This window comes from Ictalurus furcatus, chromosome 11, assembly GCF_023375685.1.
Source record: "Ictalurus furcatus strain D&B chromosome 11, Billie_1.0, whole genome shotgun sequence".
Classification (NCBI taxonomy): Eukaryota; Metazoa; Chordata; class Actinopteri; order Siluriformes; family Ictaluridae; genus Ictalurus; species Ictalurus furcatus.
This window is the reverse complement of record NC_071265.1, coordinates 9,629,028-9,654,783: the sequence shown is the minus strand read 5'-3', so window position 1 is coordinate 9,654,783 and position 25,756 is coordinate 9,629,028. Positions and strand designations below refer to the sequence as shown.

At 37.9% G+C, this 25,756-nt stretch overlaps 1 protein-coding gene across 4 annotated transcripts in view; it reads right to left on the bottom strand.

Annotated features, from left to right (window-relative positions):
• The window catches only part of sgip1a (SH3GL interacting endocytic adaptor 1a), a 68,783-nt gene that overhangs the window by 19,684 nt on the left and 23,343 nt on the right, over positions 1-25,756 (bottom strand). For all 4 annotated transcript variants that reach the window (XM_053635846.1, XM_053635847.1, XM_053635848.1 and 1 more), the window contains 10 exons: positions 17,766-17,829; positions 17,255-17,279; positions 16,098-16,160; positions 15,033-15,087; positions 14,659-14,840; positions 6,692-6,703; positions 4,246-4,270; positions 3,983-4,094; positions 3,706-3,791; positions 1,679-1,765 (listed from right to left, as the gene is read on the bottom strand). In XM_053635846.1, the coding sequence (XP_053491821.1) occupies positions 1,679-1,765; positions 3,706-3,791; positions 3,983-4,094; positions 4,246-4,270; positions 6,692-6,703; positions 14,659-14,840; positions 15,033-15,087; positions 16,098-16,160; positions 17,255-17,279; positions 17,766-17,829 (711 nt within the window). The remainder of the gene's footprint in view (positions 1-1,678; positions 1,766-3,705; positions 3,792-3,982; positions 4,095-4,245; positions 4,271-6,691; positions 6,704-14,658; positions 14,841-15,032; positions 15,088-16,097; positions 16,161-17,254; positions 17,280-17,765; positions 17,830-25,756) is intronic.

Genomic DNA, 25,756 nt, shown 5'->3' with positions numbered 1-25,756 from the left:
TTAGTTGAAACACCTTTAGATTTTATCACAGCATTCAAACTTTTTGTGTAAGTGTCAATCAGTTTGGCACATTTTGACTTAGCAATATTTTGCCACTGATCCTTGCAAAAGCATTCTACCTCAAATTGTCAAATTGGCCAGGCATCTCCTGTGCACAGCGCTCTTCAGGTCACCCCATAGATTCTTGATTGGATTTAGGTCTGGACTCTGGCTGGGCCATTCTAAAACCTTGAACTTGTTTTGGTGAAGCCATTCCGTTGTTGATCTACAAGATTGCTTTTGGTCATTGTAATGCTGAAAGGTGAAATTCCTCTTCATCTTAAGTGTTTTAGCAGGATCCTTAAGCTTTTGCACCAAAAATGATGGTATTTGCAGCTATTCATTATTCCCTCCACCCTGATTAAAGCCCCAGTTCCAGCTGAAGAAAAACAGTCCCAAAGTATTATGCTACCACCACCATGTTTCCTCATGGAGATGGTATTCTTTTGGTAATGCGCTGTTTGATGCCAAACATATCGTTTGGTATTGTGGCCAAAAAGTTAAACTTTGGTCTCATCAAAACATAGCACATTATTCCACATGGTTTTGGGAGACTGGATGTATTTTTTATTTATTTTTTGGTTAAAAAAGGCTTCCGTCTTGCCACCCTACCCCACAGACCAGAGTTATGAAGAATAGTCACATGTAGGGAGCAACTTGTACCTGCCAGAACTTGCTGCAATTCTTTTAATGTTGCTATTGGCCTCTGGGCAGCCTCCCTGACCAGTTTTCTCCCGAGTTTCTCATCAATTTTCGAGAGACATCCTGTTCTGTCGTGACATATTTTCTCAACTTGTTGACTGCCTTTACTTGATTTGTAACCCTCTCCTGATTGGTATTTTTCAACATTGAGATCCCATACCTGCTTTGTAAGCTCTTTGTAGCATATGGCCTTTCCAGTTGGATGTTAATAAGAGGATATCAGGAAAATCCTATAGAAACAGCTATACTTTATTTGGGGGTAATCAGTCACTTGAATTGATGGCATGTGTACACTAACTAGTATTTAACATGAGTTTGATTGTGACTGGTTGATTCTGAACACTGCCACATTCCCAATTATAAAAGAGTGTACACACTTATGCAAGCTGGGTATTGGAAGTTTTATTATTTTCTTTTTTCCATAAAAACATTTCTGGGTGTTTGTCACTTGATATTTATATGTTGCAATTTCACAATAAAGGGGAAAAAGGTACAGACGTGATTTATCTTGGTCTCGTTTTTTTACATCACAAAAACCTGCCATTTTAACAGGGGTGTGTAGACTTTTCATATCCACTGTATATAGGTTTATCCAGACATTTAACTCACATCTACCTATATCAAGGGTTTATTTGACCAGACCTATATGAAATAGAGTTTTACATAGTAGTCAACTGAGGCCACATCAAGTAAACCGTCATCATAGGAGATTTAGCCATGGGCTAAACTGGATGACTTTAGGGATATGAGTTTGATTGGTTTTCCTCGCTAAGGATTTGTGAAATTAGTGGGTTACTGGAGCTTACAAAAGAGCAAACGTTAATGAAAACCACATTCCCAGATGATTCTTTACTCATACAACCATTTGGAAAGTATGGAGGGAAAGAGTTCATGATCCCGACGAGAGACAATTCGTGCCACATTACCAGAAACTTACGTCCTGGAGGAAAAGGTCTTCCTAGAGAAGAGTCTGGGTTTGGCTCATGTAAAGGAGCACCCCAAACATCAGGTTCCTCCATCATCACTAATATATGGAAGATGGCACAACACAGTCAGTGGACAGCAATGTTACCCATCATGGAGCTTAGACCTAAGCTAGTCCTAGACCAGAGGTGTCAAAAATATACAGCCTGTGGGTCAGGACAGGACCAATAATGTTTTAATTCCAACCCAATTAATAAATTTAGAATCAATCAGTGTTCTAAACTAAAATCCTCTTACTGACTGTAACTGAATCTTTTGAAACACAAAAAGTGCTTTGTTGTTCCAATAGGAGAGAAATAAGCAATAAACAGGGGTCCATAAGCTCAGCCATTAACATGTAATTCTTCATTAGCAAGCTAAAGATCTGATGCTGAAACACTTCTGTAATCACAACTTTGATAATTTTATTTGTAAATAGTTATGCTAAATATTTAGCATAAATATAAAATCATGCAGATACAGGTCAAGAGCTTCAGTTAATGTTCACATCAAACATCAGAATGGGGAAAAAAGTGTGATCTCTGTGACTTAAACCGTGGCATGGTTGTTGGTGCCACATGGGCTGGTTTGAGTAGTTCATAAACTGCTGGTCTCCTGGGATTTTCACACACAACAGTCTCTAGAGTTTACACAGAATGGTGTGTAAAACAAAAAACATCCTGTGAGCAGAGGGCCTGCAGACTGAAACACCTTGTTAATGAGAGAGATCAGAGGAGAATGACCAGACTGGTCGGACTGATAGGAAGTCTATAATAGGTCAAATACCACATCAGGTTCCACTCCTGTCAGCCAAGAACAAGAATCTGAGACAGTATACTGGACAGTTGAAGAATAACTGTCCAATTTGGGTGAGTCTGTGCCCATGATAGCCTCAGCTTCCTGTCTTGGCTGACAGCAGTGGAACCTGATGTGGCCATCTGCTGTTGTAGCCCATCCACCTCATGGTTTGACGTTTTGTGCATGCAGAGATGCTTTTCTGCTCACCACGGTTTTAAAGAGTGATTATATGAGTTAATATATCCTTCCTGGCCATTTTCCTCTGACCTCTCTTATCAACAAGGTGTTTCCCCCCACAGAACTTCGCTCACTCAATGTTTTTTTCTTCTTCACACCATTCTGTGTAAACTCTAAAGACCGTTGTGTAAAATTCCCAGGAGATTATTAGTTTCTAAAATACTCAAACCAGCCAATGGCTCCAACAACCATGCCACAGTTAGTCACAGAGATCACACTTTTTCCCCATTCTGATGTTTAAAGTGAACATTACCTGAAGCTCTTGACCTGCTGATTTTATGCATTGTGCTGTTACCACATGATTGGTTGATTGGATAACTGCATAAATAAGCAGGTGTACAGCTGCTCCTATTCAAGTGGATGTTGAGTGTATATACACTGTATAAATATATATAAATACTGTATAAATATGTGCATTGAGAATCAGTTAAATGCTGATTAATGAATTAAATGCTGAACATGTTTAAGAGAACTGGTTGATGTGTTACTGGTCTACTAAATGGATCTTTTGGTCTGACCTACAAGTGTTACATGGTCCTTAAAATGACCTAAAATGAGTGACACCCCTGTCCTAGACCTAAACCACTCAAACACTTTCCCTTCATTTTCTCAGAATAGAATATGTTTAAAAAGTAGCATCTATAGACAAAATAGATGTTTAATGATTTATGTTCTTGAAATCTAGGATTAGTGTGTTTGGTGATAATATACGATTACTAATCTGAACATGAGACTATGCAGAATTGTATCAAACAGATCTGGAACAATTTAGAATACAGTATAATCCCACGTTATATTCTTTACAAATCCAAACATCACAAATGTGCATGAATGGAAGTATGTGAAGGGAAAGAGGTAATTGAATGGTTGTGTATCTGCTTGGCATTACAGCAACACTAAGCTGAAGCATTCAGTGATCAGTAATAATCAGTGTACTTCACAGTCATTAACGGCTGCTCTTTGTACCTTCAGTCCTCTGCTCTTCAAATGCTGTCTCCAGTGGAGGGCCAAATAAGGCTATTGCATCCTCCGGCACTGGAGATTTGTTACTACTGAAACAGAGAGAAGGCAAAAAGCAAAGCAGACATGTGTGACAGAAAGCAACTTTGGAGCACTGATCTCATCCAATTAGCAATTATTTTGACATCTAAACCTTTTCATTTTTCTCCACTTAGAGTAGTATAAATCATGTAATGCAGTGGTGCACCAAACAATGACTGTATGATTGTGTGCGTGTGTTTACCTGGGAGGTTCTGGTACAGGTACAGGTGCAGGTGCAGGTGTAGGTGAGGGGACTGAGACTGGAGTAACAGTGGGAACTGAACGTCTTGGTCGTGCAATTTCGATTTCTTCACCTAAGAACAAAACAATAATGATTAAAAAAAAACATCCACATAGACTCTAACACACTGTTTACATTGTCTATTTTAAATGACAGAACAATATTGTGCTCAATTTAGAGACTAAACTGCAATTGCTCATTCATATTTTCCAAAATGTACTCACTAGGCACATCTCTTTTTGCCAGACCCTGGAACAAAAACAGAAAACAGAAAGCAAAATACTGACTCACAAAAAAACTAGTACATTTATTGATCACTAATTAATCAAAGAAAAGCTTGTTTTGTGAAATATTTTTAAAAATCTCAGGACTGTGCAACAACATTTCCTTAATGTGCTCAACACTCAACTGAATGGCAAGAGTATCATTTTATATTATTTTTATTATTCTAATTATCATCATCATTAGGAGTAACAATGGCTAATTATTATCTCTTGTCATTCATACATTTATAATTACAGTGGTGCTTGAAAGTTTGTGAACCCTTTAGAATTTTCTATATTTCTGCATAAATATGACCTAAAACACAATAAGATTTTCCTAAAAGAATTCCTAAAAGTATATAAAGAGAACCCAACTAAACAAATGAGGCAAAAATATTATACTTGGACATTTATTTGTTGAGGAAATTATCCAATATTGCATCTCTGTGAGTGCAAAAGTATGTGAACCTTTGCTTTCAGTATCTGGTGTGACTCTGGGATGTTAGTGGGTTTCCTCACATGAACTGTCTGCTTCAGGTTCTTCCACAACATTTCATCATAACTTTATTCTTCTTTAACCATTCTTTGTTAGAATGACTTGTGTGCTTAGGGTCATTGTCTTGCTGCATGACCCATTTTCTCTTGAGATTCAGTTCATGGACAGATGTCCGGAAATTTTCCTTTAGAGTTCGTTGGTATAATTCAGAATTCATTGTTCCATCAATGAAGGCAAGTTGTCCTCGCCCAGATGCAGCAAAACAGACCCAGACCATGATACTACCACCACCATGTTTCACAGCTGGGATAAGGTTCTTATGCTGGAATGCAGTGCTTTCCTTTCTCCAAACATAACACTTCTCATTTAAACTAAAAATTATATTTTGGTCTCATCCATCCACCAACAATTTTTCCAGTAGCCTTCTGGCTCGTCCACATGATCTTTAGCAAACTGCAGAGGGACAGCAACGTTCTTTTTGGAGAGCAGCGACTTTCTCCTTCCAACCCTGCCATGAACACCATTGATGTTCAGTAGCCAATGTAAGAGAGGCCTTTAGTTGCATAGAAGTTACCCTGGCTCCTTTATGAACTCACAGTCTATAACATGTCTTGTGCTTAGAGAGATCTTTGTTGGTTGATCACTCCTGGGAAGGGTAACAATGGTCTTGAATTTCCACCATTTGTTCACAATCTTTCTGACTGTGGATTGGTGGAGACCAAACTCTTTAGAGATGGTTTTGTAACATTTTCCAGCCTGATGAGCATCAACAACTCTTTTCTCAAGTCCTCAGAAATCTCCTTTGTTTGTGCCATGATACACTTCCACAAACATGTGTTGTGAAGATCAGACTTTGATAGATCCCAGTTCTTTAAATAAAACAGGGCGCTCACTCACACCTGATCGTCATCCTATTTATTGAAAACACCTGACTCTAATTTCACCTTCAAATTAACTACTAATCCAAGAGGTTCACATACATTTGCTACTTGATATGTGATATTGGTTCATTTTCCTCAATAAATAAGTGATGAAGTAGAATATTTTTGTCTCATTTGTTTAATTGGGTTCTCTTTGTCTACTTTTAGGACTATTTTTTTCTGTGAAAATCTTTATTAAGTCTTTATTTATTTAGATATATAGAAATTCTTAACACTTTTTTTCCCCACAAACTTTCAAGCACCACTGTAATAATGCAAAATTACAAACCCTACCACTACTCCACTTACTGTAATAATAATAATAATAATAATAATAATAATAATAATACAAAAATATGACAAAAATAGTAGTATCAGGAGTTAACATTAATTGTATGGTATTTCCTCACCTTTGGTTTATATGAAACAGTAAAGCTCAGCTTTGGGCAGAAATGTACATTGGAATAATGGTGATAATAATAATAATGTAATATGATTGTTAAATCTGATAAACAAGCTAAAAAACAAAGTCTGCCACTGAATTGTAATTAGTTAAGCTTTTAGGACAAAAAACCCCACATCGTTTAATCATATTTTCATGGTATTAATGCTGAGATCTCTACTACTACCACCACCACTACTACTACTACTACTACTACTACTAATCATCATCATCTTAATCATCATCATAATGTAGTGCTTCTCTACTGCATACATGACTGCTTATGCTTTCATAAAATGCACTGCAGTGTAAGCAATTTTATGCTCACATGGGTGTTTTCGTCAATATGGTGCAGGTAAAGTGCTCAGCACATAGCACATCAATACAAATGAACTTGAAGTGTAGCACAGCTGTCACACAAAAAATAGTGCTAAATTATTAATTATTAAAACAGTCACAGTCCTCACAGCCTTCATAACCACAGGCCTGTTCCAGCTAAAGGACTACAGAGAGCATTAGGAAACAAAAAAGCAAGAATACAGCACTTACCGGGCTACGTCTCTGTGACCAGCAAAAAGGAAGAGAGAACAGACACCTGGTCAGAGAGTGACAAATAAGTAATACACACTCTTAAAATAAACTCTGTGTAGAGAATAGAAAGTGAAGCATTCAAACCCGAACCCCGCCCCCAAACCACATTCAAGAAACGACACCAAGTTTCTAACCGTTGTAAAAAGTTCAGGAAAAAGACACGTTCATGTTTTCAGACCAAGGTTTAAAAAAAAGTGACTTTGTAAATATCTGAACTCAAACACTGCACAAGCATAAAAATGATACTTTCAGATATATTTCCAGATTTGGAGTGTGAATAAATTAATAATTAAGCCAAAAAATGCTAACATGGCATAGAGTATTTTGCTAGCCAGCAGGACACTTACCGTGACCATGCTAACTGCTGGTTTCATAGCCTGATACCTTCTGTTCACATTTTTGCCTGAACAAACCCCTTACAGATAACCCAGAATATTTATTACTACAGCTGCAATTTTCCACTGTGCACCATGGGAGGTCTTACAAAGCAAGCAGCTTTTACAAACTACCTCCAGAAAAAGTGAAGTGAGAAGTACGAGGAGAAAAAAAACTTTATATATATATATATATATATATACACACACACATATATACACACATTTAAAACACAGGTGGGAGGTTGCTGCTCTACAACATGCACAATACTCTCTGGAAAATAACATAATGACTGCTTGTTATTTTAACATAGATACCCATAACACAGAGATTAATCTCCAAATGATTCTCTACTCACTCCCAAATCTGCTCTAAAAAGCAGCTTTTAGTCTTCACACCTTGCCATATTTCTGGCAAGACTTAAGGTTAAAAACAGCCAAACTGTGTTTGCAAAGCCCTGTCCATTTCTCCCATTCCATATCCATGTCTGTCCATGCTGCAGAAAGAATCTTTTTCTGTTTGGTCTAAACACCATTCAAGGAAAATGTACTCAGCAAGTTGGAAGTGACTCTTGAAATCTGTGTTTCAGTACAATACAAATTCATCACTGGCTATCACTGCTAGGTCCATTTCTTAGGGAAATCCTGCTATTAGCCCACTAAGGGTTAGCAAGATACTGTAGGTGGTTAGCAATATGACCAATATGGTTCAAACAGACCACACTGTACAAACCACAAAGGAAACTGTTTCAGCTATGTTGTGTTCACAGGTGAAAAAATCTCCTTACCTCTAATAAGAATTGACCTCCAAGTCAATTCTTATTAGACTGAGGACATGGTCTACACAAAACAGCCAGGTAGAGCTCAAAACTGCTAAGCAGAAACCGTTGCCTGAAGTTTTAAGACTAACAAGACCACAGATGGGTGAAGACCCACCAACACTGTGCATTCATATATAGTATGGGTTTTAGAATATGAAATTCCAGAAATATTGCTTTTCAAACTTGCAGCTGCTTGGTAGAAGGTTAAACTGGTGGCTGTACTCTTTCATGATGTGATATATACCTGTATACACATGTAGTGTACAATACGATAAGACAGAGTTCTAGACATATACAACTGCTATAACTTACATGACACCGACATAAGCTATGTTCATAGAGCTACATCTTAACTACATAAGCCATCTATAGAGAGCTACATGACACATACATAATTCATCTTCGTACTGCAATATGACACCAACATAAATTATTTTTATAGAGCTACGTGGCATTCACATTATCTGTGTTCATAGAGCTACATGACAACAACATAAACCATTTTTATAGAGCTACATGGGACCTATATAAGCTATGTTCATAGAGCTATGACACCTTCTTAAACCGTGTTAACAGAGGTACAACACCTACTTAAACCATGTTAACAGAGCTACATGACACCTACGTTGGTAAACGATAGGTAAAACTGAACTTTTTGGAAGTTTGGCCTACATAACACCTACACAAACCCTTTCTGACCATCTGACATAAACCTATTGGGCTTCAGGTATTGTTAACATGGTTTAAGTAGGTGTTGTAGCTCTGTTAACATGGTTTAAATAGGTGTCACAGCGCTATGATCATGGCTTATGTAGGTGTCATGTAGCTCTCTTTATACATGGCTTATGTAGTTATGATGTAGCTCTATGAACATAACCTATGCTGGTGTCATGTAGCTCTATGGACATGGCTTGTGTACAGTATGTGTCATGTTGCTCTATGAACATGGTTTATGTAATTACCATGTAGATCTATGAACATGGCTTATGTAGTTAGCTACCAATGTAGTTATCATGTAGCTCCGTGAGCTTTATGTAGGTGTCATGTTTTCATAATGTATACATAAATGCTTAATTTATTCTAAAATGTATTTTTTTTAAAACCCAGGCTATCTATGAAAAAGACATGCTGACAATAAAATATAAAATATTCTTACATTTTCCTAGACCTATAAAACACTGGCACTACAACAACTCAAGTAAACTCAGCCACAACTACGGCTGTCTTAGTATTAATTCCAAGCACCACATGGACCCTGAAATATGCTTAGCGCTGCCCATGAACCTTATTCCATAAAAAAGAGAGCACAGCACTCCTGAACAGACGGGGAAAGAGCTTACCGGACTGCTCCTCTGAGGAGGCCAGCGTTAGAGAGAGGGAGAAGGAAAGAAAGAATCAGAGGTACTATTAGTACAGGTATGGTTTCATAGGGCTGGAACTGCAGATGAATGAAATGGAATGAAGTATACTTTTAACATAGCTCTTGCAAATTAGAAAAAAAAATTCATGCATTAATATCATGTTCTGTTTTCTAATAAGCATTGGCTCTTAATTATAGATGGAATTACCTACATGTACATTAAAATGTGACAAAACAAAGATGGTTAGAAGTGTATCGTAAATCCACCATTCAGTTAAAAAAGGGCATGTTAAATCCAGCATGAGAATTTGAACTACAGTTCTGATTTTAGGCAACTCCCAAAATGAACAAACATGGAGCTGTTTATTTTTAGGAGCTTTAAGACTTTAATGGATGACTAACCATATACAAGAGTCCTAACCATAGTGTAGGTCTTCTCAATAAAAGCCCAAAGAGCACCTGCAACCCAGCACACGGTTCCTATATGTGCTATATTAGGAAAGTCTGGGCCTTTGTGTAATGTTTCAGCTCGACTCAGCTCGCTCCCAAGAGAATACAACAGCCTACATAAATTATCACTATGTTCTCAAGTACAGCACCAAATACAATGAGACCTGCGTTTCTCTTGTTTAGCTTATCAGGCTTGTTAAACATTGATCAGATTTCATGCTCAACCCAACACTAAGGTTACAAGTAGGGGTGGGCAATGAACCTAAAATTTTATATCATGACTTAATACTAAAAGCTTCAATTCTATTTAAATGTACACCAATGACCTGATGTTACTAGACTAAATGTTGTAAAGTAATATTTAATGCAAATGCATACTAAGTTGAAGTAGTAGCTTTAATCAACCATTCATTCTTTCTTCTTCAGTAACCTCTGGTCAGGGTCAGAGTTGATCTGGAGGCTATCACAGGAATACACACTGGGTGGGAAAATGCTGTCACAGGGCAACATGCCCACCCATTTACACACTCATTCACACCTAGGGGCAATTTAGCATAACCAATCCATCTACCGGCATGTTTTTGGGAACCCGAGGACCCTGAATTGATGATGCAGCACCACAGTGTCACTCCCTGTAAAACCATATGAGAAAAATTGCACTGGTCGGCCAGTTTAGATCAGTGTCCCATATCTAATGATGTATAAGCCACCATTACAAATGAAACCATGAGCTCAGCACAAAGACTTAAATACAGTGTGTGGATTTGAAGAGCATAAGCATTTTGTGCTACACTAACCAGGTGTCACTGATTAATGTTAAATGTTAAAAAACAGTGTACCATCTTATTATATGTGTTAAAAAATACAGACAGAGACAGATAAAGAATTTTGGGTATACAGTATATATATATATATGTGTGTGTGTGTGTGTGTGTGTGTGTATATATAAGAAAAATATTATATACACACACACACAATATATATATATATATATATATATATATATATATATATATATATATATATATATATATATATATATATATATACATACATACATATACATATACACACACACACACACACACACACATATATATAGATAGATAGATATAGATAGATAGATACAATGACTGCTGGATGAGTGGGACTTCTGAATAGCTTATCAGTCTTTATTCTAAAAAATAATTAATAAAATTATGGCATTTGATTTTATTGTATACATAAAATCACATGTATTTCCAATTTGCATATCTTATTTATGACATCGTAAATATTAAGTGTACAAGTGTGTTTGCTTTTAGATAATCTAATGGATAAGTTATCTAATCTAGATAACTGTTCCTAAAATACAGAGCTTTACAATGCATGTTGGCTTAAGCCAAATGCAGTGGAAAAGGAGAAGAGGTAAGGGATAAGGGTAAGGGTGCTTTAAACTATATTTCTGCTCATGTATGAAGAAAGTATTAGGTGTCATGGAATGTGGCTGCTTGTTGTGGATGATGTAGAGAACATATAATCCTGTCAGAATACCAACAACCTGTACCAACATGGTTATCTAGATGACCATGCATATCCATGCAGTGCATGTCGCACCTGACCATACGAAAACATGCTTTGTGAAACTTCCACACAGACCTGCCTTGCCTTGCTGTGATTCTTGCTTCAGTGCACGTGTGTGAATAATTCAGTGATGTGGCTTTCATATGACACATGCTGCACTCGTGCTTCTGTTCTTACGTGGCTATGTCATACAGCGTCACTGTGCCTAGTTTCCAAGCTGAATTATTGAGGGAGTACACTCAGTACTCCAGCACACCTGAGACGTAGTGCGCACTAGACCCATCGCATTAGGTCAGCGAGAGCACACGTCTCGCCTCGAGTGCACCGTCAGAGTCAATCGTGCTGTGAAAATACTCATTTCACCGTTTAGGTTTTCAAAAAATGTATAAATATTTGCTTTAGTATGATCTGAAACTACTATGTAGCTTGACATTTATAAAATATAAAAGGAAGCATGCAGTTTGTTCTAATCAGAACAAAACTGATTTGAACAGTTTTAGAACAGACTAACAGTCAAAGCGGGAAGATCTGTCGCGCTGACGAAATATGTTTAAAGATGTAGTTGATTTCCTTGCAGACTTGTCAACCCCAAAAAACATAGGCCCATGGAAAGGAGGGAGTGTAAAAGGAGGGGAGGGAGTAAAAATGCAGCTAACAGTAAAAAAATATATAACACAAGCCACTTTGGTGCAGTCCTTTTACATAAGCTTGTCTAATATCTCTTGTAGAAATCGTGACATGGGCCCGCACGTCCAACATTTTTCACTACCGCTTTGCTGCTCAAACGGCTTGATCACTGACCAGCGTCTAATTCATTGTAGACTTATTTAATCTTCTTTTTGAGTAAAAAAAACAAATTGACCATTATTGATGGCTGAAATTTTGGTGCATCCCTAATAAATATAGTTTACTGATGTTAACTACACAATATGGCCAAAAATAAGTGGACACCTGGCCGTCATACCCATATGTGGTTCTTTCCCAAACTGTCGCCTCAAGTTGGAAGCACACAATTGTCTAGAATGTCTTAGTATGCTGTTGCATTACAATCCCCTTTCACCGGAACCAAGAGGGCCCAACATGTTTCAGCATGACAATGCACTGTGCACAAAGCGAGCTCCATAAGACACGGTTTGCCAAGGCTGGAGAGGAAGAACTCAAGTGGACTGCACAGAACCCTGACCTTAACAAAAGCAAAGAGCTTTGGGATGAACTGGAACACAGACTGCATCCTGGGCCTTCTCACCTGACATCAGTGCCTGACCTCACTAACGCTCTTGTTGCTGAATGAGCACAAATCCCCAGCTCCATGTCCAAAAACTGATTGAAAGTCTTCCCAGAAGTGTGGAGGTTATCATCACAGTAAAGGTGAACTACGTCCAGAATGGGAGGTTCAAAAAGCATACATGGGTGTGATGGTCAGGTGTCCACAAACCCATATAGTGTATATACTTGTCTATCCATCTATACATTTTCTATACCACCTATCCTACACAGGGTTGCAGGGATCCTGTAGCCTATCCCAGGGGACTTGGGGCACAAGAGGGTGGACACCCTGGATGAGGTGCCAACCAATCACAGGACACAATCGCACACACGTTTACACAATTTGGAAAGGCCAATCAACGCATGTCTTTGGACTGAGGGAGGAAACCAGCATACCCAGAGGAAACGCCCAAGGCGTGTAGAGAACTCTGCACATAGAGGGCGGAGGCGGGAATCGAACCCCCAACCCTGGTTATTCGAGGCAAACATGCTAACCACAAAACATTTTTTATTTACCTTGACAGAAAGCGAAGCCACCATCTGAGCGTGAGAAAATCAAGCTGACTTGAGAGCATCAGCAAGATTACTAATATGAAATGGATTCATATGTTGATATGTTGATATCTTCCATTTATATTGTGGGAGGGAAAATGAAAATATTGCTCTGTTTTGAGAAATTCTGAGTAATGACTCAAAGGGTAAGCTGGTGTTAAAATGTGAAGTTCTAAAACAAGTGTGTGAAGGTTGGAAGGTCTTTTTTTTTTAAGATCGCTAAAAATATACTTTTTTAATTTGACGTATACATGCCATCCGTGTTTGTAGATTTGAAGTGGCTCTGTGGTCATAAATAAAATAACTACCAACACACAACCTCACAGGTTATGTAGCTAACTAACAATAACAGCCAACTAGCTGTTATTTAGGAAACAGTAGTCCAGTGTGTTTGAATCTATTAAAGGTTATGACATATGATGACTCTCATGATGCCTTTCTGTCTTATAAGTCAATGTATTAAAAGGCAGCATTTCAATATGTATGAAGGCACCTAGAAGGAAATGGTTTGTGGCTGGCTTCAAAGTCCACATTGCTAAGATACCGACCTTCGCAAATGAGGCACTAACCCCAACTGGTAGGACAGTTTGAATAAAGTACCATTGTGGGAAAAAGATTCTTTTTAGTAACAGTTACTTTTCCATCCTTTTGTTGTTCCCCCGTCCCAACTTTTTGAGACGTGTTGCGGCCATCAAATTCAAAATGACCTTATTTCTTCCTTAAAATGGTACATTTCCTCAGTTTAAACATTTGATATATTTTCTCAGTTCTACTGTGAATAACATATGGGTTTATGAGATTTGCAAATCATTGCATTCTGTTTTCATTTACATTTTACACAGCGTCCCAACTTCTGTGAAACTTCTTTGGGGTTGTACACAAGGATATTTCTCATCAGAAATGAATCAAGTCAAAACAATTACAGACATATTTATATACAAACGGCTTGCTTAGCCAATGTCTTAGTACCTAGTTCAGTGAATGAGTATGCAACTTGAGTAAGCAGTAATCATTTGATAATCATCATCATCATCTGTTAAACAGCTAAAACTTGTAAAACAAGCTCACTGACAGCACCTGACCTTCCAAAAATATGTCTCCTGCATGTTTGACTCAACATCAGCAGTCGCCAAAACAGACATGCGGGTTTGTGGTTTTGTCAACATGTGGCTCAGTAAATGAGGAAATGTAAGGGGTGAAGAGTCCAAAAGCTGCAGCCACTCCCTGAGACTCGCTCATTAATCAGGGAGCAGCGCAGAGAGCTGTACCATCACTGCTTTTATGTATGGAGCATCTATAATTAAGCCAAATAGTGCATGAAATCAGTTCATGCATTCCTGAGTGTTTTTATTGTCAGTACAATAAAAAAGTGATGTGGTATGAATGAGCATCAGTATCAGAACGATTATTTCTCATACACTAGACTAACTAAAAAGCATTAGCAGAAATAAAAATATTAAAAACAAAGCAACAGTGTGGATGACAGGAGGAAATACCATATATGGACAATAAATTATAGATAACATAGGCAGGACTCACCAGAGGAGAAGGAGATAGAGCTATGTTGCCTATGGAGGCTTTTAATTCATCTACCGAAGGAGCCACAAACTCAGCATTGTCAGCAAGCAGGGGTTTGATCTTGATCTTAAATTTTTTGCGGTGGTCCTCCTCTTCCTCGGACTCACTGGATGAGAAGAAGTGGGACTTGTCTTTAGGGGTTGGTAGATAGCTGTTAAGGAAAGCACTTGCATTCGAGGATGGAAGTCATCATTGGTCAAACAGAACAAAAAAGCAGAGACACTTTATTATACATTTGTCGCAAGTGCTATGATATGTACCAGACACTGACAACTAATATAGAAGATCTTCTAATCAAATGGTTCCTCATATGGCATAAGTGCAGGTCAGGATATCTCCATCTTCATCTGGTCTGATGCTATAACCTTCATCATCCACCATGGGAGAGTTCTATAACATAGAGCAATAAGAGTCAGCTAAAGTGATTTCACCAGGTCCAGATAGCGATATATAGATATATAGTTTTTAATAACAAAAAGAAAAGTGCCTCTGTTTTACAATTTATGTACACGTAATAGAATTCCAAGATATTAAAATGAAATGTGAGCCAGCAGCAAGACCAGGGACTAGAAATGTTACGGAGTGAAAAAAAGAACAGATTGACTGAACATAATGAAAAATGCAAAGAAAGAAAATTGTTCCAGAGTGAAAATTTGATCTGTAACTGGTTAATAAAAAAATAATAAAATTCTGTTCTGGTGTGATTTCAAGAAAACATTTTCCTAAGAGGCCTAAGTTCCTGAAGAACTCCATGAAGATAGTCACCGTAGCTGGGTTTTTGAAGATAGATGCTTTGAAGAAGTTTTCATTTGGAAATGTTAAAAATAAGTACCCGTTTTTGGTTTAAAGCAGCATTTGGTTTTATTTATACCCTAGGTTTCGTATAAGCAGAGAATAGTTAATAACCTATATCATGTAAAGAACATTATTAATTATTCTTTTATTTCCGGGTTCCAACTAAGGGGTGTGGAGTGCTGGAGCATGACTGTAAAAAATATTGTTTCTAAATCAAAAATGGAAAATACATTGTTTCTAATCCCTGAGAAAGACATTAATCTGAAACATGAGGCAAGACATATTTTGAAAAGAAAGAGTGATATATAAGCTTTTGAACTTAGATTATTTAGATTTTTAAGGTGTTAATATTTCACCATAATTCGCTAAATTAATTAATTCCCTAAAGTTTCTGTGGGTATAAATTGAATTTCTGCCTTCTTCATTTTGTCCTAAGGTTTGGCAAACTTTTGCACTGAACTGTATGCAAATAATTTCATTTTTATTTCAGTCTACCAATATATCAATCTCCTTTCAAATTAGAGTTGAATAATAAACACGAAGAGAGAATAAGCAGATATATTTTTACGACTTTCTACTAATTTAATGAAAAACTAATTGCTTACATATCGGTCCCAGTCAATCTCGCCGTAGAATCCATTGGGAGCTCCATTGCTCTTCTTCTGTGGCTATGAGTGAATCAAAGCAGAATTCAGTTACAGAACATAATTTATTCGCATCCAGTAAACTTTATAAATACATTCGAGCTAGATCAGTGTTTTTCAGTCCTGGTCCTGAGGTAGCACCACCCTACACATTTTAGTGTTTTTTCTGTCTCAGACTGATGTACTGAGTGAAAATTTGACCCGAGACATGTCTATGAATATTTTATTACAGAGGAATTAAATGCACAATGGAAAGAGAGAGAAAGTATTTGAATTACCTAAAGAAGACACAACTTTGGAAAGGACAGGATGGCGAAAGAGAAAGAGACAGACTTCCAGAGACACTGACAATTTATACTGCGAAAAGATTTAACCCTGGACAAAAGGATCATAACCAATGAAATGGCCCTTTCCTGAATTTCTAAAGAAGAAGGGAGAGATCTGGTCAGCATTAAACTGTATAACGAATTAGGTGATAGTGACCTGCATGGCACAAAGTACTACTAATTTAGTACATCACAAAAAAACTATACTTTATTTAAATTTATCCCATGTACCATAGATTCACCTGATTCAACTAATCAGCAAGCCTGAACTACAGTGCCTTGCATGAGTAACTGTTTAATAAATATTGCGTAAATCAAATGGTTGAAGGGGGTGAATACTTATGCATGGCATTGTAAGTTGAACTGGGTGCATTAAGGTAGGGAAAATACCAAAATGTGCAGGGTGGTGGTTCCTTGTGGGTTCTTTTTTGACTACATGACTACACTCAGGACATGTTTTAGTGCTGATTGCTGGCCCTGTTGTGGAAGCCCATAGAACAGGAAATTAAAATAAATGTCAGCTTATGGAAGATGATTCAGCTTTCACAACCTTAGCATTTATCCAATAATTTCATATTTATCAAGCTACTTAGTACTTTTAAACATTTATGTGCTTAAAGTAAAATATTGATTGCATAAAGGAAAATTAATACCATGAATGTAGAACAAAATGATATCTAAAAAGCTATTTATAAACATTTCACCACAATTTAAACTTCAAATCTGAAATTTCACCATTGAGGAAAAAATGATCTATAATATTCAAACAAAAGCTGGCGAAGATGTACTTACTCCCCCTTCTCTATCTGGTGAACCTCTGTGAGAGAAAGAGACAAAAGAGAGACATGTGTCCTGCTCTCCAAACTCGGTTTTACACTCAAATACCCGTTCCTTGGATTTGAATACAAACACACTTACACATCCAAAGAGACACAAAATGTAGGTTGCGGCTGGAGCTACTGGTCCATAATGGACTGAAAACGCTTCACTTCGTCGAGTTAACGCGCCCTAAAACACTCAAGCGTGCTTTCTATCATCAGCCGTGCAGAGAGAGTCTGCTTAAGCAGCTTACATTCGCGACACATTAGCAATTTTGGGTAGTGATCTAGCAGAGAATCATTCTGTTTAGAGAAGGTATTGACTAAACAGCTGTATGGACAACAGCGTTGCAGTTCTCAAAGACAAACATGAACCATGTGAGGAATTTAATTCCAACTTTCAGCTCTATTACATTTCAAAAATTCTGCAATACACACCAGCTTATAAAGAGTGGTTCATATCCTGGATCAAAAATTCAACTTACGTGGAATCAGAGTCCTTCTCTTTTTTCCGTATCCCAAATGCCTTCCTGGTACGTTTTTTCAATCCTGCAGATAAAGTGAAAGATGAACTCAGACACCAGACCTCCTGAATACCAGTGTGCACAAAACTCCAAATATACAGAAAGGGATTCAAAGGGATTTAACCAGACACTACTCACTGTGACAGACAGCCTGCGCTTTGTGTGTATGTGTTTGTAAAACGAATAGCAGTTCAAAAAGATGGAGTAGAGACTGACCCATGACCTTAGAGATCAGAACAGAGGCCTTCATTCATTATTAAATCACACTGTGTCGATATTTATAGTCTTACTGAGTGGTTTGTTTAGCACTTATACCACAAGGCTGCCGAGTTCTTCATTCTGATTGGTCAGAAGGTGTTGATTCATTTTCCCATAAGAGCCGCTCTTACAGTACATTAGTCCTGACTCTAAATAAGATCACAGGTTTATATGAATCGGCTCTTTATAATACGTTATTTTTCGTGTAATAATGGCTAACGTTTTCCGAAAGGAGGACATTGTTTTGCAGTTAATCTACAACAAGCCTGTTTTTTTTTTTAAATTAACTCAGAGACTGCTATAATGTAAGTGATAACAGAAACTAACTTGTTTCAGGGTTCCGCAACATTAAATGTAACTATAAATGGATAAAAAGTGCACGTCATTCTTAAATAACCAAAAATTTGTTAGCAGTAGCAAATTGCTACAGTATAAGAGGAATAACGTACAGCTGTACTAGGAAAATAAATCAAATCACACAAACCTGTCATTGTGTATTTCCTGCTAAAAAAACACTCCCTGTTATTCCTTACGGAATTAATGAACTGCTAGTGTGTGTCATTTGTGCTTTTTTTTTGTTTGTTTTGTAAATAGCACTTTTAGCAGGCAAAATCCCAAGAGGTACCTTATCTAGTCATAGATGCTTTCAAGGAAACACAAGGCTGTTCTGCAGAAATTGGTCACGTCACTTGTCGGGAACATTAACTATAAAAAGGCTCATTTGGGATTAGCTGTAACGACCAGACAGAGAGTATATCAAAGTTGGGCTAAGCTCTAAGCACTCCACAGGGCCTGGAAGAGTGTCTGGCACACATCAATCCAGCCAGGAATTGGGAAGCGAGGAGGAGCTGCTGCACAACGACTGGCTTTATTGATCCTCGCTAAATATTTCCCCACACCTCCTCAAAGAGTCCCATCTGGCACACAAAGCAATGCTAACCCTTCTGACTAGTGGAGCTATATTTTTCTATCCTTTTCCCTCTCCTCTCTTATAATGTTTTTCTTTTTGCATTATTGGTTGATTTGGTATATCTCGATTAAAGTTGATTCCCCTCCCCTTAATAAAATACAATATCTCAAGGATTTCCTGAAGTAAAGGCTGGGAAAAACGCATACGAATTTCACAACGCGTGCATACCGTATGAAGGAGGAAATAATAAGAGGCTGCGTATCTGGTTCTCACACAACAGCGCCTTTGACGTGTGCAATTCACGCAGCTTGGTTGACCACATGCGTACACCCACGCCCACACGCATTCGCTTTGATTCACTGCCAGTGATTCTAATCCAACATGTATCAGATTGAAACCAGGGTCTTGTTTAGAGAATTAAGAAGAAAGAAGAAGGCCCACAGAGACCCTGGAGGATTGAATCAAACAGCAGATCAGGATAATCAAACAGCCGTCTCTCCCACTCCCTGCTGCGCACACCCACTGAAGGACAAACACATGGGCAAGAATGCGACTCGGTGTGCCAGAGGCGATGCCAGCCTAAAGACTCGTCCAAATTAGTGTCACATACAAGTGGATTCATGACGGTGTGCAGTTTCAGAAAGCATCTGCAGAGAATATGGTCCGAACTCACGAAGAGGAATAAGCAGACACTCAGCTATTGGGGGAATATGTATGATTAAGATCAGAGTTTCTACATAGCACATAAACCTATAACACTGACCAATCACGTTTGATTCCAATATATCCAGTTTGCTTTACCTTCTGTGTTTGCCTTTTCAGATGATATGAGTCCACGGTATTCATCTATTCCCAACAGATATGTTGACGTAATAACATCCGTATGCATGCACATGTGATGGATGCAGTAACATAATTAGCAGCAGCTAGCCAGGCCTAATCTTATCGAAGGACAACCACAACAATATGGCGTCCCAGCAAACAGGAAGTGAGGAGAATCATGAAAATAAACTAGACTGCCTGGAACTGAGGGAACTGCAGAGTAGGAGGAAAACAGAGATGCTTAATAACGATGCTTTGTAATGTACATTACATAGTGATCTGTAGCATTACTGCAGATTACTATACAGACAGACAGAGGAGGTAGAAAATATACTCAGTTTAGAGTATTGAATCTTTCGAAAAGGTTATATGTTTTAGTCTACATTTCTAGTATAATAGCCCTTCATGCATCCACACAGCACAGCTGTTATGAAACATTATCTGCTGCTCTGTTTACTGATGGTATCTTTTGCACACAGCCTGTGGAGCAGATTGCAGATAAGTATCATGCAGTGCTGCTGAGACACTGCCGCCCAGTCCCATGGGCTTGTGAGGTACTTTCCACTGAAATAAGATAGACATCACCAGCAGAGGCTCATCCATAGGGGCAGGTGGGTGAGAACCCCGACATATAGATCAGCCATTCGACAAACGGCTTAATTCTTAATTCACAACTCTATACATTTCAAAATCCATTGAAATGAGAATTACTTGTTTTGAGTGAGCAACGATTTAAAAAAAAATGCTGCTATTTGACAGATATAACCGATGTTCTATTGATTTGGTCGCCTAGATGCTGAGCAGTCGTGGGGCAGTGCAGTCACTGCCCCGTTTGGAGCTGTAATTATTGTTGCACCTAGTGATCAAAAATACGAACGGCAAGAAATGCTAATAGAGGTCCACTGGGACAGGAATCAAGCTGACCCATGCACTCTCTCTGTGAACACTTCCAGAGGAGGAGGAGAATGAAATCTAATAAGTTTCCACACAGAAAGGCAAAACGTTAAGTACACACAGTGTGGCTATGATGTATAAAACCATTTCTATTTCTATTACATTTATTCATTTAGCAGACGGTTTTATTCAAAGCAACTTACAAATGAGGAAATACAAGCAAAGCGATATATCAAGCAGAGAACAATACAAGTAGTGCTACCATACAAGATGTTTAATTGAGTGCTAGAGGAGCAAAGTGCACAGATTAGAGGTGTGAGAGCCAGCATAAGTGCAGTTTTGTTTAGTTTTTTTTTTTTGAGTAGGGGCAAGTAAGGGGTTAGTAAAGTATTTTTAATGTATTGTTATATATATATATATATATATATATATATATATATATATATATATATATATATATATAGTATAGATTGAGAGAGAGAATTATGCTGTCAAGGGGATTACGAAGTGGATAATGTCCATACATCAGAAATGCGTGTGCACCACGGTGACCTTGGTTATCCTGTGAAGGCTGAGAAAGAGTTGCTAGACTGTATGTTAGATGACTGTATTTCGTCGACTCTCAACTGCAGATTACGTGGTTACTCTATAAAATCACTAGATAGGAGCCTATAGCATAAGTCAAGCGTGATCAGCTTTGGACTAAATTTTGTTTGAGGGTATTATTAATTTCATCCTGTACTACCAAAATCTATGGTCATAAGTTGGACCTCACTTTCATAAAAATAAAACACATTCTCTCAAATAAAATTGATAGAAAATAGTATTATTATTATTTTATTTTATTTTAGAACAAAAATTAATCACTTCTCGTATTGCTTGTGTGGGAAATTTGAATCCTCATATGCAATGTTTATTTTATACAATAATTTTATGAAGGGTGCCAGTAATTCTTAAGACCACAGTATAACATGCTTCATCATTTCTGTAGCACCTGACACACAAACCACATCACCTCCCACATAAAAAATGACTACAGAGTGAGCTAAAAACCCTGAAGATAAAAAAAACAAAAAAAAACCCCTGAGCATTTGTCTTACATCTCATGGCCTCTTATTCACACTTCTAACATTCTGACAGTAAACGCTGGAGCTGGAAATACATCCAAAAGAGCTTTAAACATTTACACAGCACCAACTAGATGACTGCACATACTGAAAAGACATTCTGCTCGAGTTCCCTCTCAGTGAGTGTTGTACAGTATATGCCCTAAAGTGGGTCAGAGGAAGAGAAGCTTGGCTTATTGGCATGACAAAGCAGGCAAACACGAAGAAAAAAGATTTTAGGATGAGCAGAACCATGATGAAATGTTAGTATCCAACTTATGATTGAGCTATTGAGCATTTAAATGACATTTTTAGGTCTATGAACCAAAAATGTGTATGGAATCTGCAGCTTTAAGGACCGGAAATGATCCATATCCTGAAGGTCTTATTCACAAGAATCCAAAACTAATCTCCATGGCAGTGCTCCTATCTGTTTCTCTTCATTTACGCCATCATTCTTCCTCACTTACACTATATCCATTCTTACGTTCCTGATCCGCTTTCCGTTTTATGTCAGATTTGCTTCTTAATATACTAGCAAACCTGGAAGTTATTGTTTAATTTAGGAAAATATACAATTCTTCACGAAGGACCCAGAGTTTTTAAATGTCCGTATTTCAAAAACATAAATATTCAAATTATACATGTAGCCGTGAGGGACGTTTGTCAGCGAAGTACAGAAACTCTTTACAAACTACATTGTCTCTACAAAAAAAGGTTTTTAGGATAAATTGTTTCATTCCATGAAATTACTTAAAACAGTGGTTATCATCTGATAGAGCAAAATATTTGAGTGTATTTAGCCTAGCTCTCGAAAAAAAAAAATACTGTCACAGATCTGATCTGCTCTGATTAGAAAAGTGACAACCTGGCTTGTCAAAAAAACAAAAGAAAAAACTTTGATGACAAGACTAGAACGTTTAAATATATTTAGACAGAGAAGTGTGCATTTATGCATCTCTGCATCAAATACAAAACAGAGAACTAGCTGTTCATGGTGCTAGTCAAAAGAGGTAATGTAAAGTGCCCTTCATGTCACCCTTCATTTATTTTGGTTCAGTTATTTGCTATTTCGGACATTTTTGAAGCAAGGAATTTTATGTAGCTGGACCTTCAATTTATTTATTTATTTTTAAATACCCCTTGACTTAAAGCATGACAATTACCAGCTACAACATAAAGAATAACACTATGATATCTTTAACTATGAATAGTCATATTGTATGCAAGGCATCATTACATAGGCACCATAGCTGCTAATGTTAATGCCATTCTTTATCCCAACCAAACACAAACACCTACTAGAAGAGAGCAAAGCAGGAAAACAGATACACAGTAATTGCTCTGTCTCATTTAGTTTCATGCATCACTGCATGGCAGAATTGCTGAGGCAGGAATTAAAGTTCAGGTGGAGAGAGCCACAGCTATTACAGCAGGAAAAGCAAGCAGCAGCTGCTTTACTTTTGCTGCTGTCGCGCTCTCTCATTCTTCTCTGAGCTGATGAAATGACTCCCGAATACCTCACAGTATTGACCTAATCCGAAAACTGGAACAGATGCTGTCTGGAGACCCAATTTTAGTCTGCAAAGATAATGAAAGTTTAAGCAATCACATACACATAAGCAAAAGCTCAAGTTATCTGATTGATAAAATAGAACAGTAATAAAAAAAAAGTGTGGTTCTTCAAGGGTGCTTTAAGGCTTTATTGTAATAATCATGAAGCTTAGTTTCCCAAATGGGGTCTACATGGAACCCTTTGTGATAGAGATGACCCAGAAGCACAACTGAAGAACCCCTAAGAGTTCAAACTTTTCGAAATGTATATGTAGGAAATTTTTTAATAGTGGTCCTTGAGGTGAACTAAGGGAACTGTTGTACAGTATACATCGGCGATTCCACTGATCCATCAGACGTCCCAACACATTCACTTTCATCCCATCAATACTGTATTAGATTTGATTAGAAGTCATCGTACAGGGCTGTTACCACTCCAAAGATGTTACAATAGATCCTGGAGTGTTTCATTCCTCTTACTCATTCTTTTTATAGCTGCATTTAGTGTTGCAGAACTTCTGCAAGATAAGTTAGTCTTATCAAATTGTGCACAGCTTCTACAACTTATATATTATAAGTTGTCCCAGCTATACACAGTCATTCCATTACCAGCATCTCTTTTTTTCTCTCTCTCTTGAAGTTAATAATACAAAAGAAAGTGCAGTATGCAGATTGTCCTCCATCTATTTTCTGTACTGCTTATCTTACACAGGGTTGCCTGGAGCCTATCCCAGGGAACCTGAGGCACAAGGCAGGGCACACACCCATTGACACACATTCACACACTACAGAAAATCTGGACATGCCAGTCAGCCTACAACGCATATCTTTGGACTAAGGGGAGGAAACCAGAGTACCCGGAGGAAACACCCAGAGCACGGGGAGAACATGCAAATTCCACACACACAGGGAAGAGGCAGGATTTGGACCCTGGAGGTGCGAGGCAAATGTGCTAACCACTAAGCCACCATGCCGCCGCAGCTCGTCATGTTACCAGAAAATGCACAAAGACTCTCCAGTGGTAGAAAACTTACTAACCATTACAAAGCAATGATACTGGAGACTCCTTACATAGACGTTAACAAACATCTTACAGAAAATATAACCATCTCAACAATTAGAAGTTTTTCTTTATTAAATGCATTTTTTTTCAGTTTATTATTACTCTTAGATTATGTGGACTGTCTAGCATACAAGTCAGTCTGAATGAGTGAATACTATAGAATCAAAAATGTTTAAGCAAGAGTGCTATAATATAAACCTGTGATTTGCCTTACACATGGTGGTGCAACAGGTAGCATTACCGCATTACAGCTTCCGGGTCCAAACCTTACTGCCCATGTGGAGTTTCATGTTCTCCCCATGTTCACGTGGGTGACTCTAACTGCCCCTAGGTTTGAATGAGTGGGTAAATGTGTGTATGCATGGTGTGCTGAAATGGACTGGTGCAGGGTTTATTCTAGCCTCATGCCCAGTGTTCCTAGGATAGGCTCCAGATTCACCTACTCAGGAGGTTACTGAAGATGAATGAAAAATTTGCCTCATAGTCACCCATCAGAGCTGCTCTTACAGAAAATTATGCAACACCTTTGGACCAATAATATTTGAGAATTCAACAGCGCTGTGGTATAAATGGTATAACAACTGCCTTTAAAGAGGTTAAAGTCAAATAGGTGAGCAATGCAGGGGTACACAACTATAGGTCTATATAATATAAAGTATCAATATTATCATATCATAGAGAAAGCACAATTTGGTCAAAAATAAGAGTCTAAGTCCATGGCTTCAATAACAATTCAATGATAAGCAATTCCACAGTAAAGGTTTGCCAGTAACATTTCTTTGACTATCCCAATCTGAAAAAAAAAAAAAAAAAGCTAGGACTGATTGATCACATTTTCTCCAACAATGCAGCACTGCTACAGTTTAATATAGCAGTGTAAAGAAACATCATTAACATTCTATCCCCACTTCAGCTTCTCTAAACACACAGAATCAAGTCTTGTTTTTCTTTGCCAATGGATTTTACATCATCATGTGCAAACAGTGGGACCAGATGATGAAAAGACACCTTTTGAAAGTGACATTTCATCAACAGGACCATACCAACCAACAGACCAGCACTGTAGATATGGCAAGATATCAGTCATGTGAGCATACTTGGCAGATACTTAGCAAATAGCTTGGGGTAAAGAAAAACAAGGGAATGAACAGGGGACACCATTAGCCACAGGCTTTTCCTCAGCAGCCTGTCTGACTGACTGTTGGCATTGGCACCTTGCTTTGGTGTTTTTCCCTCAGGCTGGATTGACTACTTCAGAACAATAAAGTGATTTACGTTCTGTAGGAAGTGTAGAGGTGATTCTAGATGTGCCATTTGTACCTGGATACTGTTGCTATTGTTTTGC